The following is a 21925-nucleotide window of genomic DNA, read 5'->3' on the forward strand; positions in this document are numbered from 1 at the left end:
GAGATGTAGGCCTCAGGCTTTTTCTGTTGTCGTCAACAAACTTTATTAGCATGTTACAGTTCACTGAAAGGCTTCTCTTAACTGTTATAATGCTCCGTTCACACTACTGCATAGCTCCCAACTGTCCCTGATTTCAAGGGACTGTCCCTGATTTGGAGCAATGCCCCTCTGTCCCTCTTTCCTCCTCATTTGTCCCTCATTTTGGTCTGATCTATATAGATGTATATAAAATGCACTTTTTATCTATCAAAAAGTTTTTCCCAGCGCTAAACCTTTCATCTAATTTCTCAATTGCTACATTTGTAAATTCCAAAAAGACAATCTAAAGGAATAGTAGTGGTAAAAAAAGCACTTGTGGGTTTAACCAATCTTGTTTTTTTGTACAATTCTCCTTTAAGGGGGCGTGGCAAGGGGCGTGTCCTATGCCTGCATACTTTTGCTGATAGGTGTCCCTCATTCCCATCTCAAAAAGTTGGGAGGTATGCTACTGCCATGTGATTTTTGACTCGATTTGCAGACCGTTATTTGTACGGCCACCATTGTGATCGGTTGCCTGACGATTGGAAACAATCAATAAAACTCAGCCAGTATCAAAATTGAATTAAACTTCACTAAACCAATCAAAATGGAGGGACTGCGTTTTACGATTCCTATTAGGATCGATCATTTTATTGGTGGCCATACCGCACGCTCTTTAATAAATGATCGATTTCTTTTCCCATCCATAGGAATACTCAATCTATAGTCAACAACTCAGTCAATCGATATGTCACCTACAGGGAAGAGGTTTTTGATCCATGGTTTGAGCCCTGGTTCACATTAGTGCGATTTGGCGGCAATGGCACTGTCCGAATTAATGCGATGCTGCATTTGCGCATTTCGGACAGTGCCATTGCCGCCAAATCGGACTAATGTGAACCAGGGCTCAAACCATTGATCAAAACCTTCTTCCCTGTAGGTGACATATCGATTGATTGAGATGTCACCTACAGGGAAGAGGGTTCTGATCCATGGTCTGAGCCCTGGTACACATTAGTGCGATTTGGCGGCAATGGCACTGTCCGAATCGGTGCAACGCTGTATTTGCGGTGCTGCACCAATTCCTAAGGCTGCTTTCACACTGGGGCGGTAGGGGGCATCGGCGGTAAAACAGCGCTATTTTTAGCGCTGTTTTACCGCGGTATTCGCCCGCTAGCGGTGCGGTTTTAACCCCCCGCTGGCGGCCGAAAAAGGGTTAAAACCACTCGTATAGCGCGGCTATAGCCGCGGTATTGCCGCTGTATAGCCGCGCTCCCATTGATTTCAATGGGCAGGAGCAGTTTAGGAGCGGTGAATACACCGCTCCTTCACCGCTCCAAAGATGCGGCTGGCAGGAGATTTTTTCTTCTCCTGCCAGCGCACCACTTCAGTGTGAAAGCCCTCGGGCTTTCACACTGAACAAACAGCGGAGGCTGTTTTGGGGCGGTTTGCAGGTGGTATTTTTAGCGCAATAACGCCTGCAAACCGCCCCAGTGTGAAAGGGGTCTAAAAGTAGTTTCTGTACTACTTTTGGGGATTTCAGGGTGCGATTTCCATTGACATCTGTGCAGAAACCCACACAGATGTCTCTGTAATCGCCCCTGAAATCAGGACCGACATGCGGGTATGAAATGGTGCGAATTCAGCAGTCAGTGTGAACCAGGGCTCAAAGTTATGATCGTAAGTTATCAATAGCATCTCTGTTGCCACCTTACAATCTCATATTTTAATCAATCGAAAAATGATGAATTCATAATCTCAGTGCTGCAGATTGATATAAAATAATCAATCATTTTCAGCCCCAACCGATCAAATCTGGTCTAAATCACATAGAAGGGAAGGCATGCCTATTTCATTGTCTGCCGACTGATCACAGCACCTCTGTTTCCACAATCTCATAATCTGATCGATCGAAATATGATTGAATTCATGTTCGATGAAAATAATGTGATTTCTCTTGTCATGCGATTCTGTGCGCATCGAAAATCACACTAGTGTGAATCGGGCCTAAAAAAATTGGCTGATCTGCGGACTGGTCCTAACTGTAATAGCCGCCTGGCAAACAGCATTTTCAGGAAAGGACAGCAACGGTGGCATCCATATTCCTTAAGTCTCAGAGTCCTGACCTCAACCTGATTTTTGCCTGAATTCACACCTGAACCGGACCTAAAAACACACGGGACCCTTTTGGAAACATCACCATGGCCGCCCCCGGACATGTGTGAACCATTGAAAGCTGGTCACACTCACATGTCATGCGAATTGGATGCGGTGAAAATGGGCAGCAAAACCACTGACCACCAACTAAAAAGTACTACACTCATCATGGAGGCACCAAAATTAGTGACCACCATTTAGGTGGCATTACACTAACCTAGGGCGGCATTGGCTACTAACTAAAGGGCACCAAAACCACTAACCGTTGTCTAAAGGGGGGGCACCAAAACCACTCACCACAATCTTAAAGGGGGCAGAAAAATCAGTGGACCACAAATTAGAAAAGGGTCACCAAAATAACTCGCCACCATTTAAAAAGGTACACCAAAACCAAAGACCACCAACTAAAAGGGACCACCAGAGCCACTGACCACTATTTAAAAGGGGTACCAAAAAGCACTGATTGCCAGCTGAAAGTGGGCAGAAAAAAGATAACTGACCACCAATTAGAAAGAGGGTACTAAAATCACCCACCACTAACTAAAAGGGGCACCAAAACCACTGACCATCATCTTAACAGGGCCACCAAAACTACTGACCACCAACAAAAAAGGGGGCACCAAAACCACTGACCACCAACAAAAAGCATCATAAAAATCACTCGCCACCAACTAAAAGGGGCTACCAAAACAACTGATCGCCATCTAACAGAGGCCACCAAGACCACTGACCACCAACAAAAATGAGGCACCAAAAGCACAGACCACCAACAAAAAGGTAGCACCAAAATCACTCACCGCCAACTAAGAGGGGCCACAAAAACTACTGACCAACTTCTGAAATGGGACATTAAAACCACTGACCACCATCTAAAGGAGGCACCAAAACCACTCACCACCAACAAAAAGGGGGCACCAAAATGTACTGGCCACCAGCTAGAAGTGGGAACCAAAACTACTGATCACCATCTGAATGGCGACATCAAAACCACTGAACAACAACTAAAAGAGAGCACCAAAATCACTCATCACCATCCAAAAGGGGCAACCAAAACCACTGACCACCAACAAAAAGGCGGCACCAAAATCACTCACTGTCAACTAAAAGAGGACAGCAAAACCACTGGCAACCATCTAAAGGAGGTTGCAAAACAACTGACTACCAACTACTGACAAGGGGGCACCAAAACTACTGACTACTAAGTGGTTACACCAAAACCACTGACCACCAACAAAAAGCATCACAAAAATCACTCACCGCCAACTAAGAGGGGCCACAGAAAATAATGACCAACATCTGAAAGGGAACATCAAAACCACTGACCACTGTCTAAAGGAGGCACCAAAACCTCTAACTACCAACAAACGGGGGGCACCAAAATCTACTGGCCAGCAACTAAAAGTGGGGACCAAAATTACTGATCACCATATAAATGGGGACACCAAAATCAGTGAATAACAACTAAAAGAGGGCACCAAAATATCACCATCCTAAAGGGGACACCAAAACCACTGAATAACATAAAAGACGGTACCAAAATCACTCATTACTATTCAAAGGGGGCCACCAAAACCACTGACCCCAAACAAAAAAGGCAGCACCAAAATCACTCACTGTCAACTAAAAGAGGACACCAAAACCACTGGCCAACATCTAAAGGAGGTTGCAAAACCACTGACCACCAACAACTACTGACAAGGGGGCACCAAAACTACTGACTACTATCTAAATAGGGACATCAAAACCACTGAGAACCAACTAAGGCCCCTTTCACACTTGTACGACCTGAAAGTTGTGTGTCGCTGCGCGACTTTGCTGCGTGATTTTGCCGCCACTTTGATGCGACTTGAAGCCATGCCTGTGTAATCTTGAGGTCTATGGACCTCAAGTCGCATCAAAGTCAGACCAAAGTAATGCAGGGATTACTTTGAAGTCACACAGATATGAACGGTACTCATTGGAAATCATGAGGTACGACTTGTCATGCGACTTTGCAGTCCAAAGTCGCAGGACAAGTCGCACAAGTGTGAAAGGGGCCTAAAAGAGGTTACCAAAACCACTGACTACCAACTACAAAAGGAGCCACTACAATGACCACCTACCTATTGACTGCGTATCACTGGGAGCGCCACACTGTCACCGTTGTCATTGTCATCTTATTGGTTTTTATTTTAGGTCATTTTTCACCAGCATGATTCTAGTTTACACATCGATCGTATACAGAACTTATTTTACTGTCTCCGTTTCTTGACATTAATAGTCAAAAGATGAACAAATAAATCCGCCCCGAGTGATAAATACGTTCGGAACGCCGCTTTAAAAAAAAAACTGAGCATGCCTCCGAGATTGTTTGCATTGATATGGATGAATTCACGGATTCCCTGGAAGAAGCTGAGGATTTGCCGCCCCCCAGGATAAGGTTTGGAATAGTTTTACTGCCCAGGGGGTGAGCGGAGAGCGGTGTATATGTGATCACTGCGTGTCTGAGCCTGTCACCTTCCTCTATACAGCTCACAAATCTCTCTACTCAGGCAGTCCATTCCCATCCGCTGGACACATCGCACAGCTCTTCAATGCTCCGTCCTCCTCTTCCCCCCGTAACTGGACCGCTGACGTATTCTGGAGACTATGAGGAATCTTCTGTGTGCCGTCATCTTCATCCTCCTACAGCAACTCTTCAGGAGCGAGGGTGAGTGACGCCATGAACACCTTACACTGGGTCACCTTGTGTGTGTGTGTGGCTGCGCACCCATGTGTGCTCCTGCTTCCTCAGATCTGTCTTCCCTATGTAGTGAAGACACCAATGCTAAGTTGTAATGGAAACCCATGAGACATCAAGATGGCCATTGATATCCAATGTTTCCAAAAATGTCTGTTCTTTCAAAAAATGTCAGTTGTTTCCAAAAATGTTAGTTGTTTCAAAATTTTTTATTTGTTTCCTAAAATGTCAGTTGTTTCCAAAAATATTAGTTGTTTCCAAAAATGTTAATTATTTCCAAAAATGACAGTTGTTTCCATATATGGCAGTTGTTTCCAAAAATGTTAGTTGTTTCAAAAAATAACAGTTGTTTCCAAAAATGTCAGTGCTAATAGCAGTGCTAAAACTAATGCGCAAACCACAGTGAATAAAGTTAAATAAAATAAGCAGCAGCCAACATAAATGGCGGTTGTTTCAAAAAATGACAGTTGTTTAAAAAAATGACAGTTGTTTCAAAAAATGACGGTCGTTTCCAAAAATGTTAGTTGTTTCAAATTTTTTTATTTGTTTCCAAAAATGTTAGTTGTTTCCAAAAATGTCAGTTGTTTCCAAAAATGTCAGTTTCCAAAAATGTTAGTTGTTTCCAAAAATGCTAGTTGTTTCCAAAAATGTTAGTTGTTTCCAAAAATGACAGTTGTTTCGAAAAATGTTTTATTTTTTTCAAAATGTGCTAATAGCAGTGCTAAAACTAATGCGCAAACCACAGTGAATTAAGTTAAATAAAATAAGCAGTAGCCAACATAAATGGTGGTTGTTTTAAAAAATGACAGTTGTTTCCGAAAATGTTTTATTTTTTTCAAAATGTTTTATTTGTTTCAAAAAATTGTATTTGTTTCCAAATATGTTAGTTGTTTCCAAAAATGTTAGTTGTTTCCAAAAATGACAGTTGTTTCCAAAAATGTTAGTTGTTTCCAAAAATGACAGTTGTTTCCAAAAATGTTAGTTGTTTCCAAAAATGACAGTTGTTTCCAAAAATGTTAGTTGTTTCCAAAAATGACAGTTGTTTCCAAAAATGTTAGTTGTTTCAAAAAATTTTATTTGTTTCCAAAAAGTCAGTTGTTTCCAAAAATGATGGTTGTTTCCAAAAATGGCAGTGCTAAAACTAATGCACACACCACAGTGAATAAAGTTAAATAAAATAAGCAGCAGCCAATATACAGTAAATGGCGGTTGTTTACAAAAATGACAGTTGTTTCAAAATGTTTTATTTGTTTCAAAATGTTTTATTTGTTTCCAAAAATGTTAGTTGTTTCCAAAAATGACAGTTGTTTCCAAAAATAACAGTTGTTTCCAAAAATGGCAGTGCTAAAATTAATGCGCAGACCACAGTGAATAAAGTTAAATAAAATAAGCAGCAGCCAACATAAATGGCGGTTGTTTCCAAAAATGACAGTTGTTTCCATATGTGGCAGTTGTTTCCAAAATAACAGTTGTTTCCAAAAGTGGCAGTGCAAATAGCAATGCTAAAACTAATGCGCAAACCACAGTGAACAAAGTTAAATAAAATAAGCAGCAGCCAACATAAATGGCAGTCGTTTCCTAAAATGTCATTTTGTTTCCTCAAAAAAATGTCGGTCACTGGCCTGGAACAAGTGTGCAGACAAGGTTTCTTCCTGTAGGATTGGTTCATACCTTCAGGTGCAACTGAGTGTGCGTGCGTTTCCGCATGTTTGTGCGTCACGGTTCGGACAGCCTACTTATATCAATGGGCTGCCCTACGAGTGAGAAGAGTGTAAAAGAAATCCGTGAGGCTCGGGTCACACCTTTACCTGTCAAGAACGTGCGCAAAATCGGGCACTTTCTTGACACACACAGAAACGCGTTGCCCCTCAGGATTAACGTGCAGTTGTGCCGTTAATTGTTAATGGCAACTCCACACATCTGCAAAATGCGTGAGTTCTCAAGTGCGCCAAATTGTGTTGCGTTCGGTGAAGCGTGTTTTTGGAAAAGCGTCAGGGACTACATTTCCAAGTTTCTTGCATGCAGGGCAGCCTACTGAAACAAATGGGCTGTTATAAGATGTAATAAGTAATTATATTCCTTCACTGATGTGTGCTGATGAGGCTGCACCGATTGCCACTGATGAGGAGACAATATTGAGGCGGCACTGATATGTGGCATTGATGGGCACTGATAGGCGGCACTGATATGTGGCATTGATGGGCACTGATAGGCAGCACTGATGGGCACTGATGAAGGGACAATATTGAGGCAGCACTGATATGTGGCATTGATGGGCACTGATAGGCAGCACTGATGAGTACTGATGAGTTGGCACTGATGAGCACGGATGAGGAGACAATATTACATAGCTACATAGTAGGTGAGGCTGAAAAAAGACAGAAAGTCTATCAAGTCCAGCCTATGTGTGTGATTATATGTCAGTATTACATTGTATATCCCTGTATGTTGCGGTCGTTCAGGTGCTGATCTAATTATTTTCTGAAACTATCGATGCTCCCCGCTGAGACCACCGCCTGTGGAAGGGAATTCCACATCCTTGCCGCTCTTACAGAATCCTCTACACACTGATGAGGAGACACTAATGAGGCGGCACTGATATGTGGCACTGATGGACACTGATAAGCACTAATAAGGAGACACTAATGAGGTGGCACTGATGGGCACTGATAGGCGGCACTGATGGACACTGATGGGCACTGATAGGTCGGCACTGATGGGAACTGATGAGGAGACACGAATGAAGCGGCACAGATATGTGGCACTGATGGACACCGATAGGCGGGCAATGATGAGCACTGATGAGGAGGCACTGATATGCAGAATTGATGCACACTGATGGGCACTGATAGAAGGCTCTAACAAGTGGCACTGATAGGCACCAATAGGTGGCAATAAAAAGCAGTACTGATAGGCACTGACAGGCAGCACTGATTGGCAGCACTGGTGGGCACTATTGGGGCTGCACTGATAATCAAGACATTGATGATCAGTGCCCTGATTACCAATGTAGATGTTCCCTGCTTATGAGCCTCTTCTCATGCGCTGTCAGTGTGAGGAGAGGAATGCCGACAACCATCCAGATGTGACTGACAGACCAACCGAGAGGGTGGGGGGGGGGGGCTGGCGGGAAATCACACGCTTTCTCGACATGCACAGAAACACGCTGTCCTATAGCAGACATGCGGCAGCGCCATTCATTCTTAGTGGTACCTCCCCATGCATCTGCTAACATTTTCAGTGCGGTGTGATTTTGCAGAAGGGTCAGAGACTTCTTTAGCAAATTTCTGATGTGTAGGGCAGTCCTATAGGCAACGAGCGGGAAAACGCAGAAAATGCATGGAAACACAAGCGCTCCGGACACACCTGCATGGCGCGCATAGAGCCTTAACAATTAACGGCACCACTGTGCGTCTAAAGTGAAAACTGTATACTCTCCTTTCTGTAATTTTTCTTTTCTGGTGCATCTTCATGGCGGCATACAATGGGTCGTGGCTCCGCCCCCACAACCTGATAGGATAAATCAAAAATTGACCCGGCTCACAACATTCTGTGTACCTCTCACCAATTGGGTGGAAATCAGTATGCTGCCATGAAGGTGCGCCAGGAAAGGAAAATTACGGAAAGGTAAGTATACAATTTTTCTTTTTTCTGGCGCAACATGGCAGCATGCAGTGGGAACTAACAGTGTTGGCTAGTGCCAACAAACAAACCACCCACCAACCCCCCCGGGGGTCGGTCAGTGAAACACACCCCCCCGCTGTTGGTCCAACAGTCGAAATCCTACACCCCCCCATTGCTTGGTCGATAGGCAAACCCAGCACTTACCCCATCTAGGTCGCTGCCTGGGTCTCCTCCTCTGCGGCTTCCCCCTGCATCTCCTCCTCAGTGGCTTACCCCTGCGTCTCCTTCTCAGAGGCTTCCCTCTGCGTCCCCTCCTCTGCGGCTTCCCCCTGCATCCCCTCCTCTGCGGCTTCCCCCTGCATCTCCTCCTCTGCGGCATCCCCCTGCATCCCCTCCTCTGCGGCTTCCCCCTGCATCCCCTCCTCTGCGGCTTCCCCCTGCGTCTCCTTCTCAGAGGCTTCCCCCTGCGTCTCCTTCTCAGAGGCTTCCCCCTGCGTCTCCTCCTGTGCGGCTTCCCCCGCGTCTCCTTCTCAGAGGCTTCCCCCTGCGTCTCCTTCTCAGAGGCTTCCCCCTGCGTCTCCTCTTCTGTGGCTTCCCCCTGCGTCTCCTTCTCAGCGGCTTCCCCCTGCGTCTCCTTCTCAGAGGCTTCCCCCTGCATCTCCTCCTCTGCGGCTTCCCCCCTGCGTCTCTTCCTCTGCGGCTTCCCCCGCGTCTCCTTCTCAAAGGCTTCCACCTGCATCTCCTCCTTAGCGGCTTCTCCCTGTGTCTCCTCCTCAGCGGCTTCCCCCTGCGTCTCCTCCTTAGCGGCTTCCCCCTGTGTCTCCTCCTCAGCGGCTTCCCCCTGCGTCTCCTCCTTAGCGGCTTCCCCCTGTGTCTCCTCCTCAGCGGCTTCCCCCTGCGTCTCCTCCTTAGCGGCTTCCCCCTGTGTCTCCCCCTCAGCGGCTTCCCCCTGCGTCTCCTCCTCTGCGGCTTCCCCTTCCCCCTTCCCCCTTCCCCTTCCCCTAAGAGGGGCCACAAAAACTACTGACCAACATCTGAAATGGGACATTAAAACCACTGACCACCATCTAAAGGAGGCACCAAAACCACTCACCACCAACAAAAAGGGGGCACCAAAATGTACTGGCCACCAGCTAGAAGTGGGAACCAAAACTTCTGATCACCATCTGAATGGCGAAACCAAAACCACTGAACAACAACTAAAAGAGAGCACCAAAATCACTCATCACCATCCAAAAGGGGCAACCAAAACCTCTGACCACCAACAAAAAGGCGGCACCAAAATCACTCACTGTCAACTAAAAGAGGACACCAAAACCACTGGCAACCATCTAAAGGAGGTTGCAAAACAACTGACTACCAACTACTGACAAGGGGGCACCAAAACTACTGACTACTAAGTGGTTACACCAAAACCACTGACCACCAACAAAAAGCATCACAAAAATCACTCACCACCAACTAAGAGGGGCCACAGAGAATAATGACCAACATCTGAAAGGGAACATCAAAACCACTGACCACTGTCTAAAGGAGGCACCAAAACCTCTAACTACCAACAAACGGGGGGCACCAAAATCTACTGGCCAGCAACTAAAAGTGGGGACCAAAATTACTGATCACCATATAAATGGGGACACCAAAACCACTGAATAACATAAAAGACGGCACCAAAATCACTCATTACTATTCAAAGGGGGCCACCAAAACCACTGACCCCAAACAAAAAAGGCGGCACCAAATTCACTCACTGTCAACTAAAAGAGGACACCAAAACCACTGGCTAACATCTAAAGGAGGTTGCAAAACCACTGACCACCAACAAAAAGCATCATAAAAATCACTCGCCACCAACTAAAAGGGGCTACCAAAACAACTGACCGCCATCTAACAGAGGCCACCAAGACCACTGACCACCAACAAAAATGAGACACCAAAAGCACAGACCACCAACAAAAAGGTAGCACCAAAATCACTCACCGCCAACTAAGAGGGGCCACAAAAACTACTGACCAACATCTGAAATGGGACATTAAAACCACTGACCACCATCTAAAGGAGGCACCAAAATCACTCAACACCAACAAAAAGGGGGCACCAAAATGTACTGGCCACCAGCTAGAAGTGGGAACCAAAACTACTGATCACCATCTGAATGGCGACACCAAAACCACTGAACAACAACTAAAAGAAAGCACCAAAATCACTCATCACCATCCAAAAGGGGCAACCAAAACCACTGACCACCAACAAAAAGGTGGCACCAAAATCACTCACTGTCAACTAAAAGAGGTCACCAAAACCACTGGCAACCATCTAAAGGAGGTTGCAAAACAACTGACTACCAACTACTGACAAGGGGGCACCAAAACTATTGACTACTAAGTGGTTACACCAAAACCACTGACCACCAACAAAAAGCATCACAAAAATCACTCACCGCCAACTAAGAGGGGCCACAGAAAATAATGACCAACATCTGAAAGGGAACATCAAAACCACTGACCACCGTCTAAAGGAGGCACCAAAACCCCTAACTACCAACAAACGGGGGGCACCAAAATCTACTGGCCAGCAACTAAAAGTGGGGACCAAAATTACTGATCACCATATAAATGGGGACACCAAAATCAGTGAATAACAACTAAAAGAGGGCACCAAAATATCACCATCCTAAAGGGGACACCAAAACCACTGAATAACATAAAAGACGGTACCAAAATCACTCATTACTATTCAAAGGGGGCCACCAAAACCACTGACCCCAAACAAAAAAGGCAGCACCAAAATCACTCACTGTCAACTAAAAGAGGACACCAAAACCACTGGCCAACATCTAAAGGAGGTTGCAAAACCACTGACCACCAACAACTACTGACAAGGGGGCACCAAAACTACTGACTACTATCTAAATAGGGACATCAAAACCACTGAGAACCAACTAAGGCCCCTTTCACACTTGTACGACCTGAAAGTTGTGTGTCGCTGCGCGACTTTGCTGCGTGATTTTGCCGCCACTTTGATGCGACTTGAAGCCATGCCTGTGTAATCTTGAGGTCTATGGACCTCAAGTCGCATCAAAGTCAGACCAAAGTAATGCAGGGATTACTTTGAAGTCGCACAGATATGAACGGTACTCATTGGAAATCATGAGGTACGACTTGTCCTGCGACTTTGCAGTCCAAAGTCGCAGGACAAGTCGCACAAGTGTGAAAGGGGCCTAAAAGAGGTTACCAAAACCACTGACTACCAACTACAAAAGGAGCCACTACAATGACCACCTACCTATTGACTGCGTATCACTGGGAGCGCCACACTGTCACCGTTGTCATTGTCATCTTATTGGTTTTTATTTTAGGTCATTTTTCACCAGCATGATTCTAGTTTACACATCGATCGTATACAGAACTTATTTTACTGTCTCCGTTTCTTGACATTAATAGTCAAAAGATGAACAAATAAATCCGCCCCGAGTGATAAATACGTTCGGAACGCCGCTTTAAAAAAAAAACTGAGCATGCCTCCGAGATTGTTTGCATTGATATGGATGTATTCACGGATTCCCTGGAAGAAGCTGAGGATTTGCCGCCCCCCCAGGATAAGGTTTGGAATAGTTTTACTGCCCAGGGGGTGAGCGGAGAGCGGTGTATATGTGATCACTGCGTGTCTGAGCCTGTCACCTTCCTCTATACAGCTCACAAATCTCTCTACTCAGGCAGTCCATTCCCATCCGCTGGACACATCGCACAGCTCTTCAATGCTCCGTCCTCCTCTTCCCCCCGTAACTGGACCGCTGACGTATTCTGGAGACTATGAGGAATCTTCTGTGTGCCGTCATCTTCATCCTCCTACAGCAACTCTTCAGGAGCGAGGGTGAGTGACGCCATGAACACCTTACACTGGGTCACCTTGTGTGTGTGTGTGGCTGCACACCCATGTGTGCTCCTGCTTCCTCAGATCTGTCTTCCCTATGTAGTGAAGACACCAATGCTAAGTTGTAATGGAAACCCATGAGACATCAAGATGGCCATTGATATCCAATGTTTCCAAAAATGTCTGTTCTTTCAAAAAATGTCAGTTGTTTCCAAAAATGTTAGTTGTTTCAAATTTTTTTATTTGTTTCCTAAAATGTCAGTTGTTTCCAAAAATATTAGTTATTCCCAAAAATGACAGTTGTTTCCATATATGGCAGTTGTTTCCAAAAATGTCAGTTGTTTCCAAAAAGGGCAGTGCTAATAGCAGTGCTAAAACTAATGCGCAAACCACAGTGAATAAAGGTAAATAAAATAAGCAGCAGCCAACATAAATGGCGGTTGTTTCAAAAAATGACAATTGTTTCAAAAAATGACAGTTGTTTCCAAAAATGATGGTTGTTTCCAAAAATGTTAGCTGTTTCAAATTTTTTAATTTGCTTCCAAAAATGTTAGTTGTTTCCAAAAATGTCAGTTGTTTCCAAAAATGTTAGTAGTTTCCAAAAATGTCAGTTGTTTCCAAAACTGTTAGTTGTTTCCAAAAATGTCAGTTGTTTCCAAAAATGTTAGTTGTTTCCAAAAATGTCAGTTGTTTCCAAAAATGTCAGTTGTTTCCAAAAATATCAGTTGTTTCCAAAAATGTTAGTTGTTTCCAAAAATGTCAGTTGTTTCCAAAAATGTTAGTTGTTTCCAAAAATGTTAGTTGTTTCCAAAAATGTCAGTTGTTTCCAAAAATATCAGTTGTTTCCAAAAATGTTAGTTGTTTCCAAAAATGTTAGTTGTTTCCAAAAATGTCAGTTGTTTCCAAAAATATCAGTTGTTTCCAAAAATGTCAGTTGTTTCCAAAAATGTTAGTTGTTTCCAAAAATGTCAGTTGTTTCCAAAAATGTCAGTTGTTTCCAAAAATATCAGTTGTTTCCAAAAATGTTAGTTGTTTCCAAAAATGTCAGTTGTTTCCAAAAATGTTAGTTGTTTCCAGAAATGTCAGTTGTTTCCAAAAATGTTAGTTGTTTCCAAAAATGTCAGTTGTTTCCAAAAATGTTAGTTGTTTCCAGAAATGTCAGTTGTTTCCAAAAATGTTAGTTGTTTCCAAAAATGTCAGTTGTTTCCAAAAATGTTAGTAGTTTCCAAAAATGTCAGTTGTTTCCAAAAATGTTAGTAGTTTCCAAAAATGTTAGTTGTTTCCAAAAATGTTAGTTGTTTCCAAAAATGTTAGTTGTTTCCAGAAATGTCAGTTGTTTCCAAAAATGTTAGTTGTTTCCAAAAATGTTAGTTGTTTCCAAAAATGACAGTTGTTTCCAAAAATGTTTTATTTTTTTCAAAATGTGCTAATAGCAGTGCTAAAACTAATGCGCAAACCACAGTGAATAAAGTTAAATAAAATAGGCAGTAGCCAACATAAATGGTGGTTGTTTTAAAAAATGACAGTTGTTTCCGAAAATGTTTTATTTTTTTCAAAATGTTTTATTTGTTTCAAAAAATTGTATTTGTTTCCAAAAAGTCAGTTGTTTCCAAAAATAGCAGTGCTAAAACTAATGCACACACCACAGTGAATAAAGTTAAATAAAATAAGCAGCAGCCAACATACAGTAAATGGCGGTTGTTTCCAAAAATGTTAGTTGTTTCAAAATGTTTTATTTGTTTCAAAATGTTTTATTTGTTTCCAAAAATGTTAGTTGTTTCCAAAAATGTTAGTTATTTCCAAAAATGACAGTTGATTCCAAAAATAACAGTTGTTTCAATAAATGGCAGTGCTAAAACTAATGCGCAAACCACAGTGAATAAAGTTAAATAAAATAAACAGTAGCCAACATAAATGGTGGTTGTTTCCAAAAATGACAGCTGTTTCCAAAAATGACAGTTGTTTCCATATATGGCAGTTGTTTCCAAAAGTGGCAGTGCAAATAGCAGTGCTAAAACTAATGCGCAAACCACAGTGAACAAAGTTAAATAAAATAAGCAGCAGCCAACATAAATGGCAGTCATTTCCTAAAATGTCATTTTGTTTCCTCAAAAAAATGTCAGTCACTGGCCTGGAACAAGTGTGCAGACAAGGTTTCTTCCTGTAGGATTGGTTCATACCTTCAGGTGCAACTGAGTGTGCGTGCGTTTCCGCATGTTTGTGCGTCACGGTTCGGACAGCCTACTTATATCAATGGGCTGCCCTACATGTGAGAATAGTGTAAAAGAAATCCGCGAGGCTCGGGTCACACCTTTACCTTTCAGGAACGTGCGCAAAATCGGGCGCTTTCTTGACACACACAGAAACGCGTTGCCCCTCAGGATTAACGTGCAGTTGTGCCGTTAATTGTTAATGGCAACTCCACACATCTGCAAAATGCGTGAGTTTTCAAGTGCGCCAAATTGTGTTGCGTTCAGTGAAGCGTGTTTTTGGAAAAGCGTCAGGGACTACATTTCCAAGTTTCTTGCGTGTAGGGCAGCCCACTGAAGCAAATGGTCTGTTATAAGATTTAATAAACAAGTAGTTATACTCTTTCCCTGATGTGTGCTGACGAGGCTGCACCGACTGGCACTGATGAGGAGACAATATTGAGGCGGCACTGATATGTGGCATTGATGGGCACTGATAGGTGGCACTGATGGGCAGTGATGAGCACTGATGAGGAGACAATATTATATAGTTACATAATAGGTGAGGTTGAAAAAAGACACAAGTCTATTAAGTCCAACCTATGTGTGTGATTATGTGTCAGTATTACATTGTATATCCCTGTATGTTGAGATCATTCAGGTGCTTATCTAATAGCTTTTTGAAACTATCAATGTTTCCCGCTGAGACCACCACCTGTGGAAGGGAATTCCACATCCTTGCCGCTCTTACAGTAAAGAATCCTCTACGCACTGATGAGGAGACACTAATGAGGCAGCACTGATATGTGGCATTAATGGACACTGATGGGCACTGATAAGGAGACACTAATGAGGCGCCACTGATGGGCACTGATAGGCGTCACTGATGGACACTGATGGGCACTGATAAATCGGCACTGATGGGCACTGATGAGGAGACACGAATGAAGCGGCACAGATATGTGGCGCTGATGGACACCAATAGGCAGCACTGATGGACATCGATAGGTGGCACTGATGGACATCGATAGGCGGCACTGATGGGGGGGCACTGATATGTGGAATTGATGGACATCGATAGGCGGCACTGATGGGGGGGCACTGATATGTGGAATTGATGGACATCGATAGGCGGCACTGATAGGAGGGGCACTGATATGTGGAATTGATGGACATCGATAGGCGGCACTGATGGGGGGGCACTGATATGCGGAATTGATGCACACTGATGGGCACTGATAGGCGTCACTGATGGACACTGATGGGCACTGATAAATCGGCACTGATGGGCACTGATGAGGAGACACGAATGAAGCGGCACAGATATGTGGCGCTGATGGACACCAATAGGCAGCACTGATGGACACGATAGGCCGCACTGATGGACATCGATAGGCGGCACTGATGGACATCGATAGGTGGCACTGATAGGGGGGGCACTGATATGTGGAATTGATGGACATCGATAGGCGGCACTGATGGACATCGATAGGCAGCACTGATGGACATCGATAGGCGGCACTGATAGGAGGGGCACTGATATGTGGAATTGATGGACATCGATAGGCGGCACTGATGGGGGGGCACTGATATGTGGAATTGATGGACATCGATAGGCGGCACTGATGGGGGGGCACTGATATGTGGAATTGATGGACATCGATAGGCGGCACTGATGGGGGGGCACTGATATGCGGAATTGATGCACACTAATGGGCACTGATAGGAGGCTGTAATAAGTGGCACTGATAGGCAGCAATAGAAAGCAGTACTGATAGGCACTGACAGGCAGCACTGATTGGCAGCACTGGTGGGCACTATTGGGGCTGCACTGATAATCAGGACATTGATGATCAGTGCCCTGATTACCAATGTAGATGTTCCCTGCTTATGAGCCTCTTCTCATGCACTGTCAGTGTGAGGAGAGGAATGCCGACAACCATCCAGATCTGACTGACAGACCAACCGGGGGGAGGCTGGCAGGTTGTTTGTTTGCCAAAAAATGGCGCACCAGTCACCACTGCCGTACATGGTTCAAATCTCAGACGGTCCGTGCTAAACGTGCTAAGATTCAAACCATCTATGGCCATGCTTACACTTCGGTCACCCGCAGCACAATCTCATAGTCACACAATTATAGGGCTAAGCTCTGCCAGTATATGATAACATTGTATGATCAGATCTGTAGAGTGACGGGCCCCCATAATCTGTATTTGTAGAGAAATTGTCTGTCAAAAAGAGAAATCCTCCACAGATACAGAACACAACTGTGGATGGGAAAACAAAGGTATGGGCTCCGTTCACGCGGTCAGCGTGTGTGCGTAGTTCCATGCATTTCCGTGCGTCTCATGTATGGTAGGTCATTTGTTTCAATGGGCTGCCCAATGTGCAAGAAACACTCAAAAGAAATCCCTGACTCTTTTGAGAGAGATGTGTGATGTGGCGGTGTCATTAGGACCACTTTGTGCATTGTGGAAACAGGCGCAAAATCACACGCTTTCTCAACACGCACAGAAACACGCTGTCCTATAGCAGACGAGCGGCAGCGCCATTCATTCTTAGTGGTACCCCCCCCCCCCCCCCCATGCATCTGCTAACATTTTCAGTGCGGTGTGATTTTGCAGAAGGGTCAGAGACTTTTTTGGCAAATTTCTGATGTGTAGGGCAGCCCTATCGGCAACGAGCGGGAAAATGCGGAAAATGCATGGAAACACAAGCGCTCCGGACACACCTGCATGGCGCGCATAGAGCCTTAACAATTAATGGCACCACTGTGCGTCTAAAATGAAAACTGTATACTCTGTAATTTTCCTTTTCTGGTGCATCTTCATGGCGGCATACAATGGGTCGTGGCTCCGCCCCCACAACCTGATAGGATAAATCAAAAATTGACCCGGCTCACAACATTCTCTGTACCTCTCACCCATTGGTTGGGAATCAGTATGCTGCCATGAAGGTGCGCCAGGAAAGGAAAAATAATGGAAAGGTAAGTATACAATTTTTATTTTTTCTGGCGCAACATGGCAGCATGCAATGGGGAACTAACAGTGTTGGCTGGTGCCAACAAACAAACCACCCACCAACCCCCCAGGGAGTCGGTCAGTGAAACACCCCCCCCCTGCTGTTGGTCCAACAGTCGAAATCCTACACCCCCCATTGCTTGGTCGATAGGCAAACCCAGGACTTACCCCATCTAGGTGGTTGCCTGGGTCTCCTCCTCTGCGGCTTCCCCCTGCATCTCCTCCTCAGCGGCTTCCCCCTGCGTCTCCTTCTCAGAGGCTTCCCCCTGCGTCTCCTCCTCTGCTGCTTCCCCCTGCATCTCCTCCTCTGCGGCTTCCCCCTGCGTCTCCTCCTCTGCTGCTTCCCCCTGCATCTCCTCCTCTGCGGCTTCCCCCTGCGTCTCCTCCTCTGCTGCTTCCCCTGCATCTCCTCCTCTGCGGCTTCCCCCTGCATCTCCTCCTCTGCGGCTTTCCCCTGCGTCTCCTCCTCTGTGGCTTCCCCCTGCATCCCCTCCTCTGCGGCTTCCCCCTGCATCCCCTGCGTCTCCTCCTCAGCGGCTTCCCCCTGCATCTCCTCCTCAGCGGCTTCCCCCTGCGTCTCCTCCTCTGCGGCTTTCCCCTGCGTCTCCTCCTCAGCGGCTTCCCCCTGTATCTCCTCCCCAGCGGTCAATACGGTTGCTTCTCCTCTCGGCCAACCGCTTCCTGATTGGCTAGTAGGAGAAGCAGAAGACAATAGCGAGTATTAATTAACTATTGCCACACAACTGGGTGGGCTCAGGGCACAATGCTCCGTGCCCCGAGCCCACCCTTTTTTTAAGCCAATAGAGCCTCAGGTTCTAATCATGTACTTAAAAAAAAAAAACCCATTGGAATCCATGCGTCTGGTGCCCTGCATGTAGATTAGGGGGCTGGGCGCATGAATTAGAGGGGCAGCGCCCCTAATTAAGCGGCCGCCACTTGGAACTCGCCATACGGGAGGGTGAGTGAACATTTTTTAATGGTCAGTAGCGTAAGTATGCACATTGAATTTTCCAAATTATATTGTCATAAGCTGAGCCGGGTTCACTTAATAAAGTGTATCGAAGGTGTCCCCAGAGGACCATATTGCTGCGCGACTCCAGTCCTGATCAGGTAAGGACAAAAAGGAGAATGCTGTGAGCCGGGTCTGTCTTTGATTTATAGTTAAAACGGCTCTCATACTTGCCAACAGTCCCGATTTTCCCGGGGCAATCCCGATTTTGCGACCCTCGTCCCGATTTAGGCTTGTCCCGATTATTTTCCCGGGATTTTGCTTTTGTCCCGGGAAAATCAGAATTATTTTTGGCTAAAAACGGCAGTGGGCTACACAAAGATGGCCGCCGCCTTTGTCACAAGTATTGTTTCCCCTTGTGTTCAGTGGAAAGAAGAGGGCAGCCAATCGGCTTCTCTCTTCAGTGCTGCAGGGATTGGAGACCCCTCCCCTCTCCACTGAACACAACAAGAGATCAGCCGCTGCCAACCCTCCGCCCCCCGTGGAGCAACATGTGACACGAATCCTCTGCCGTACACGAGAGAGCGGAGAGTTTTGTGCTGAGCGGTCAGAGACGGAAGTGACAGGCTGGGTTGGCTGCTGGTCCTGCTTGTCTCATTTGTAAACAGGGCTTTTGTAGCAAGGCTCCATTTTTATTGTGCGATGCCGAGGCCGCCACGGGGGGGAGTCCTGGGTCTGTGTACCGCAGCGAGCTGGGTAATTACTGACTGGGGACATTTGCCACGAGCAGGTCATGTATATGAGTGAAAAATAAAGTGTTAGAAATTAATTCAGTTTTAGTATATGTGATATAGTAGTGACTTCAAGCAACTAAGTAGGCAGGTGACATGCTCAGGGATCCCACTGATTCTGCATTATGGTGAGTTGAATGATTTAATTTTATATTACAATGTATTAATAGAAATAATGCGCTTCAAACTTCCTGACACCATAACAACCATGGTGCCGGGATGATTGAAGCACTAACACCAGGTGTTTGGAGTATCTTTATCTGCTGATTGTTAAACTCTGGAATACACATATTTCTATTGTTGTGAAGGATTTGGGGCTGCTGTCCCTCCATCCCTCTCCCCCCCTTTCCTCCTTTCCCTCTCCATCCCTCATTCATTGCAGACTCTAACAACCTCCCCTTTGAGCCACGCCCATTTAAGCCACGTCCACCATTTCACGTAAACCACGCCCATTTTTCGCAGCGACCGTGTTTTTATTTTATTCTATGCCACACCTACAAATGCATGCCACGCCCCCTAATTATAATGCAACTCCGCCTACAGCCAAAAAAGTGTCCCTAAAATTTTTTTTACAATGTTGCCAACTATGGGCTCTTCAGTAATTTTCTTCATCTTTCCATTTATTAACTCTTCTGCCCTTGTTGTTGTTTTAACTTTGGATAGTAAAACATTTTTTTTTCTGCCAGTAAATCCCTTATACAGCCCACTTCCTGTTTGTTGTCTGGTCATTAGCCTAGGCTTATGACATCATGCACAGCTCTCTCTCACACTCTCGTGAGAGTTTGCCAGGAAGGAAGGGAGGGGGTGAGTCGTAAGAGGGCCATTGAGAGCTGCAGAGCTGGAGGTGTGCCTCTGTGTGTCTGTGTAAATCCAGGAAGTGAACAGGCAGCAGCTTCAGCTGCCCACAGTTAAAATGGCTGCAGCCAGACTCAGTGGAGGGAGAATTCTGCAGCATATTTGGCAAGTACAGAATCCCAGTATATATAAATTAATATGCAAAGTGGTTGGAGGGAAGCTTCAGAAGGACAAAGATGTTTTTATTATTATTTATTATTTTATTATTATTATTATTTAATTATGTGAGCAGACTGCAGTTCCTCTTTAACCAGTCATATCAGGTTGTGGGAGGCGGAGCCGCGACTCTTTGTATGCTGCCATGACGGGCCAGGAAAATAAGCTGAAATTAGACAGATGACGTCACTGTGCATCAGCAAAAAGGCAACGCGTTTTCGTGTGGTGCGGCAAAGCGCATGATTTTGTGCGCATTCTAGACATGTGCAGAATGAGAAAACTCGTTTCATTTCGATTCGTTATTTACATCAATTTGTTTAGTCAAATTAGCTTCATTCGTTTCATTAGTTTTCGGGATTTGTTTTGTTTATTCGATATCGAATCAATTCGAAAAGTTTTCGAATTCGAAAAATTTTCGAATTCGAATAGTTTTCCAATTTCCAAAAAAAATAAAATAGAATAGAAAATAAAGGAATAGAATAGAAAAAAAATTCTATTTTATTCTCTTTGGAAATTGGAAAACTATTTACATTTGAAACGATTTCAAATTTGAAAACTATTCGAATTTGAATTTCGTCCTAATGTTTTTTTTCATCATTTTAGATTAGTTTTAACTTCGGTACTATTCTAATTCGGAAATTCGGATACATCCGAATTTCCGAATAATGAACATTTTTCCAGAATTTTAGTGCAGAATGAAACGAACCGCACATGTCTAGGGCATTCCCACAACACACTAATGTGAAGCCTAGCTCTGAGGAAGGGGGTGCGCCCCCCGAAACGTGTTAGCTGTACCCCGTGTTCTGTGTATGTCAATGCACTGTGTTTGTGGCCTTTTTCTCAGTTGCATTTTGTGAGTACCCACTTTTATATAAAAATTTCTTATTATTAAATTATCTTTGGTAATGCACTAGGTGTGCGCCTTCTATTTCTGTTTTTCTTGTAGACACATGTGAATGTAGCCCGTGTAAAATGTTGAAAATTCAACTCAAATTAGACCATTTATGGGGAGAGATTTTACTGATATTTTTTCCCTCTTGTGCCCGTTTCTTGCAGCCATCCCTTCTACATGGAGCCGGGAAATATCAGACGACAATCATGGCGACGAGCGTCCTGGAGCGCCCGGCGCACACAAGGTGATGATCTCATCATGAAAAATGAAGAGGGGAGAGTAGATCAGCATGTCGTTATCTTGCTGAGAATATAACAATGTAGATGAATCCTATTTTATCATCTTCATTGAGCACACCGCTATGCAGTACCGGAGGCGGTGGGGGGGTGGGGGGGGTGTAAGGAACACTTTTGGGGTGGATTTCCTAAAGTGGAATGGACTGTGCACTGTGCAAGTAGCACTCGTTTGCCCCCAGAGCTTTGTGAATGTGATGAAACTTTGTAAAGAATACCCAGTAAGGTGCGAGGAAAACTAGATTTAAAAAACTGCTTTTTTTTGCTTGCACACGATTGGATGGTTGAAATCAACAGAGCTTCACCACATTCAGCTCCGAGGGAAATGAAATCTACTGCACTTGCAAAGGGTGCAGTCTAAATCCACCTCGCTTTTTTGCGGTGTAGCA

At 44.8% G+C, this 21925-nt stretch overlaps 1 protein-coding gene across 1 annotated transcript in view; it reads left to right on the forward strand.

Annotated features, from left to right (window-relative positions):
* The first annotated feature begins 12220 nt into the window (after positions 1-12220).
* Positions 12221-21925, forward strand: part of ADAM33 (ADAM metallopeptidase domain 33) — a 60817-nt gene continuing 51112 nt past the window's right edge. The window contains exons 1-2 of the mRNA XM_073612322.1: positions 12221-12391; positions 21408-21487. Of these exons, the coding sequence (XP_073468423.1) occupies positions 12331-12391; positions 21408-21487 (141 nt within the window). The 5' untranslated portion in view covers positions 12221-12330. The remainder of the gene's footprint in view (positions 12392-21407; positions 21488-21925) is intronic.

This window comes from Aquarana catesbeiana, linkage group LG01 (assembly GCF_042186555.1).
Source record: "Aquarana catesbeiana isolate 2022-GZ linkage group LG01, ASM4218655v1, whole genome shotgun sequence".
Lineage (NCBI taxonomy): Eukaryota > Metazoa > Chordata > Amphibia > Anura > Ranidae > Aquarana > Aquarana catesbeiana.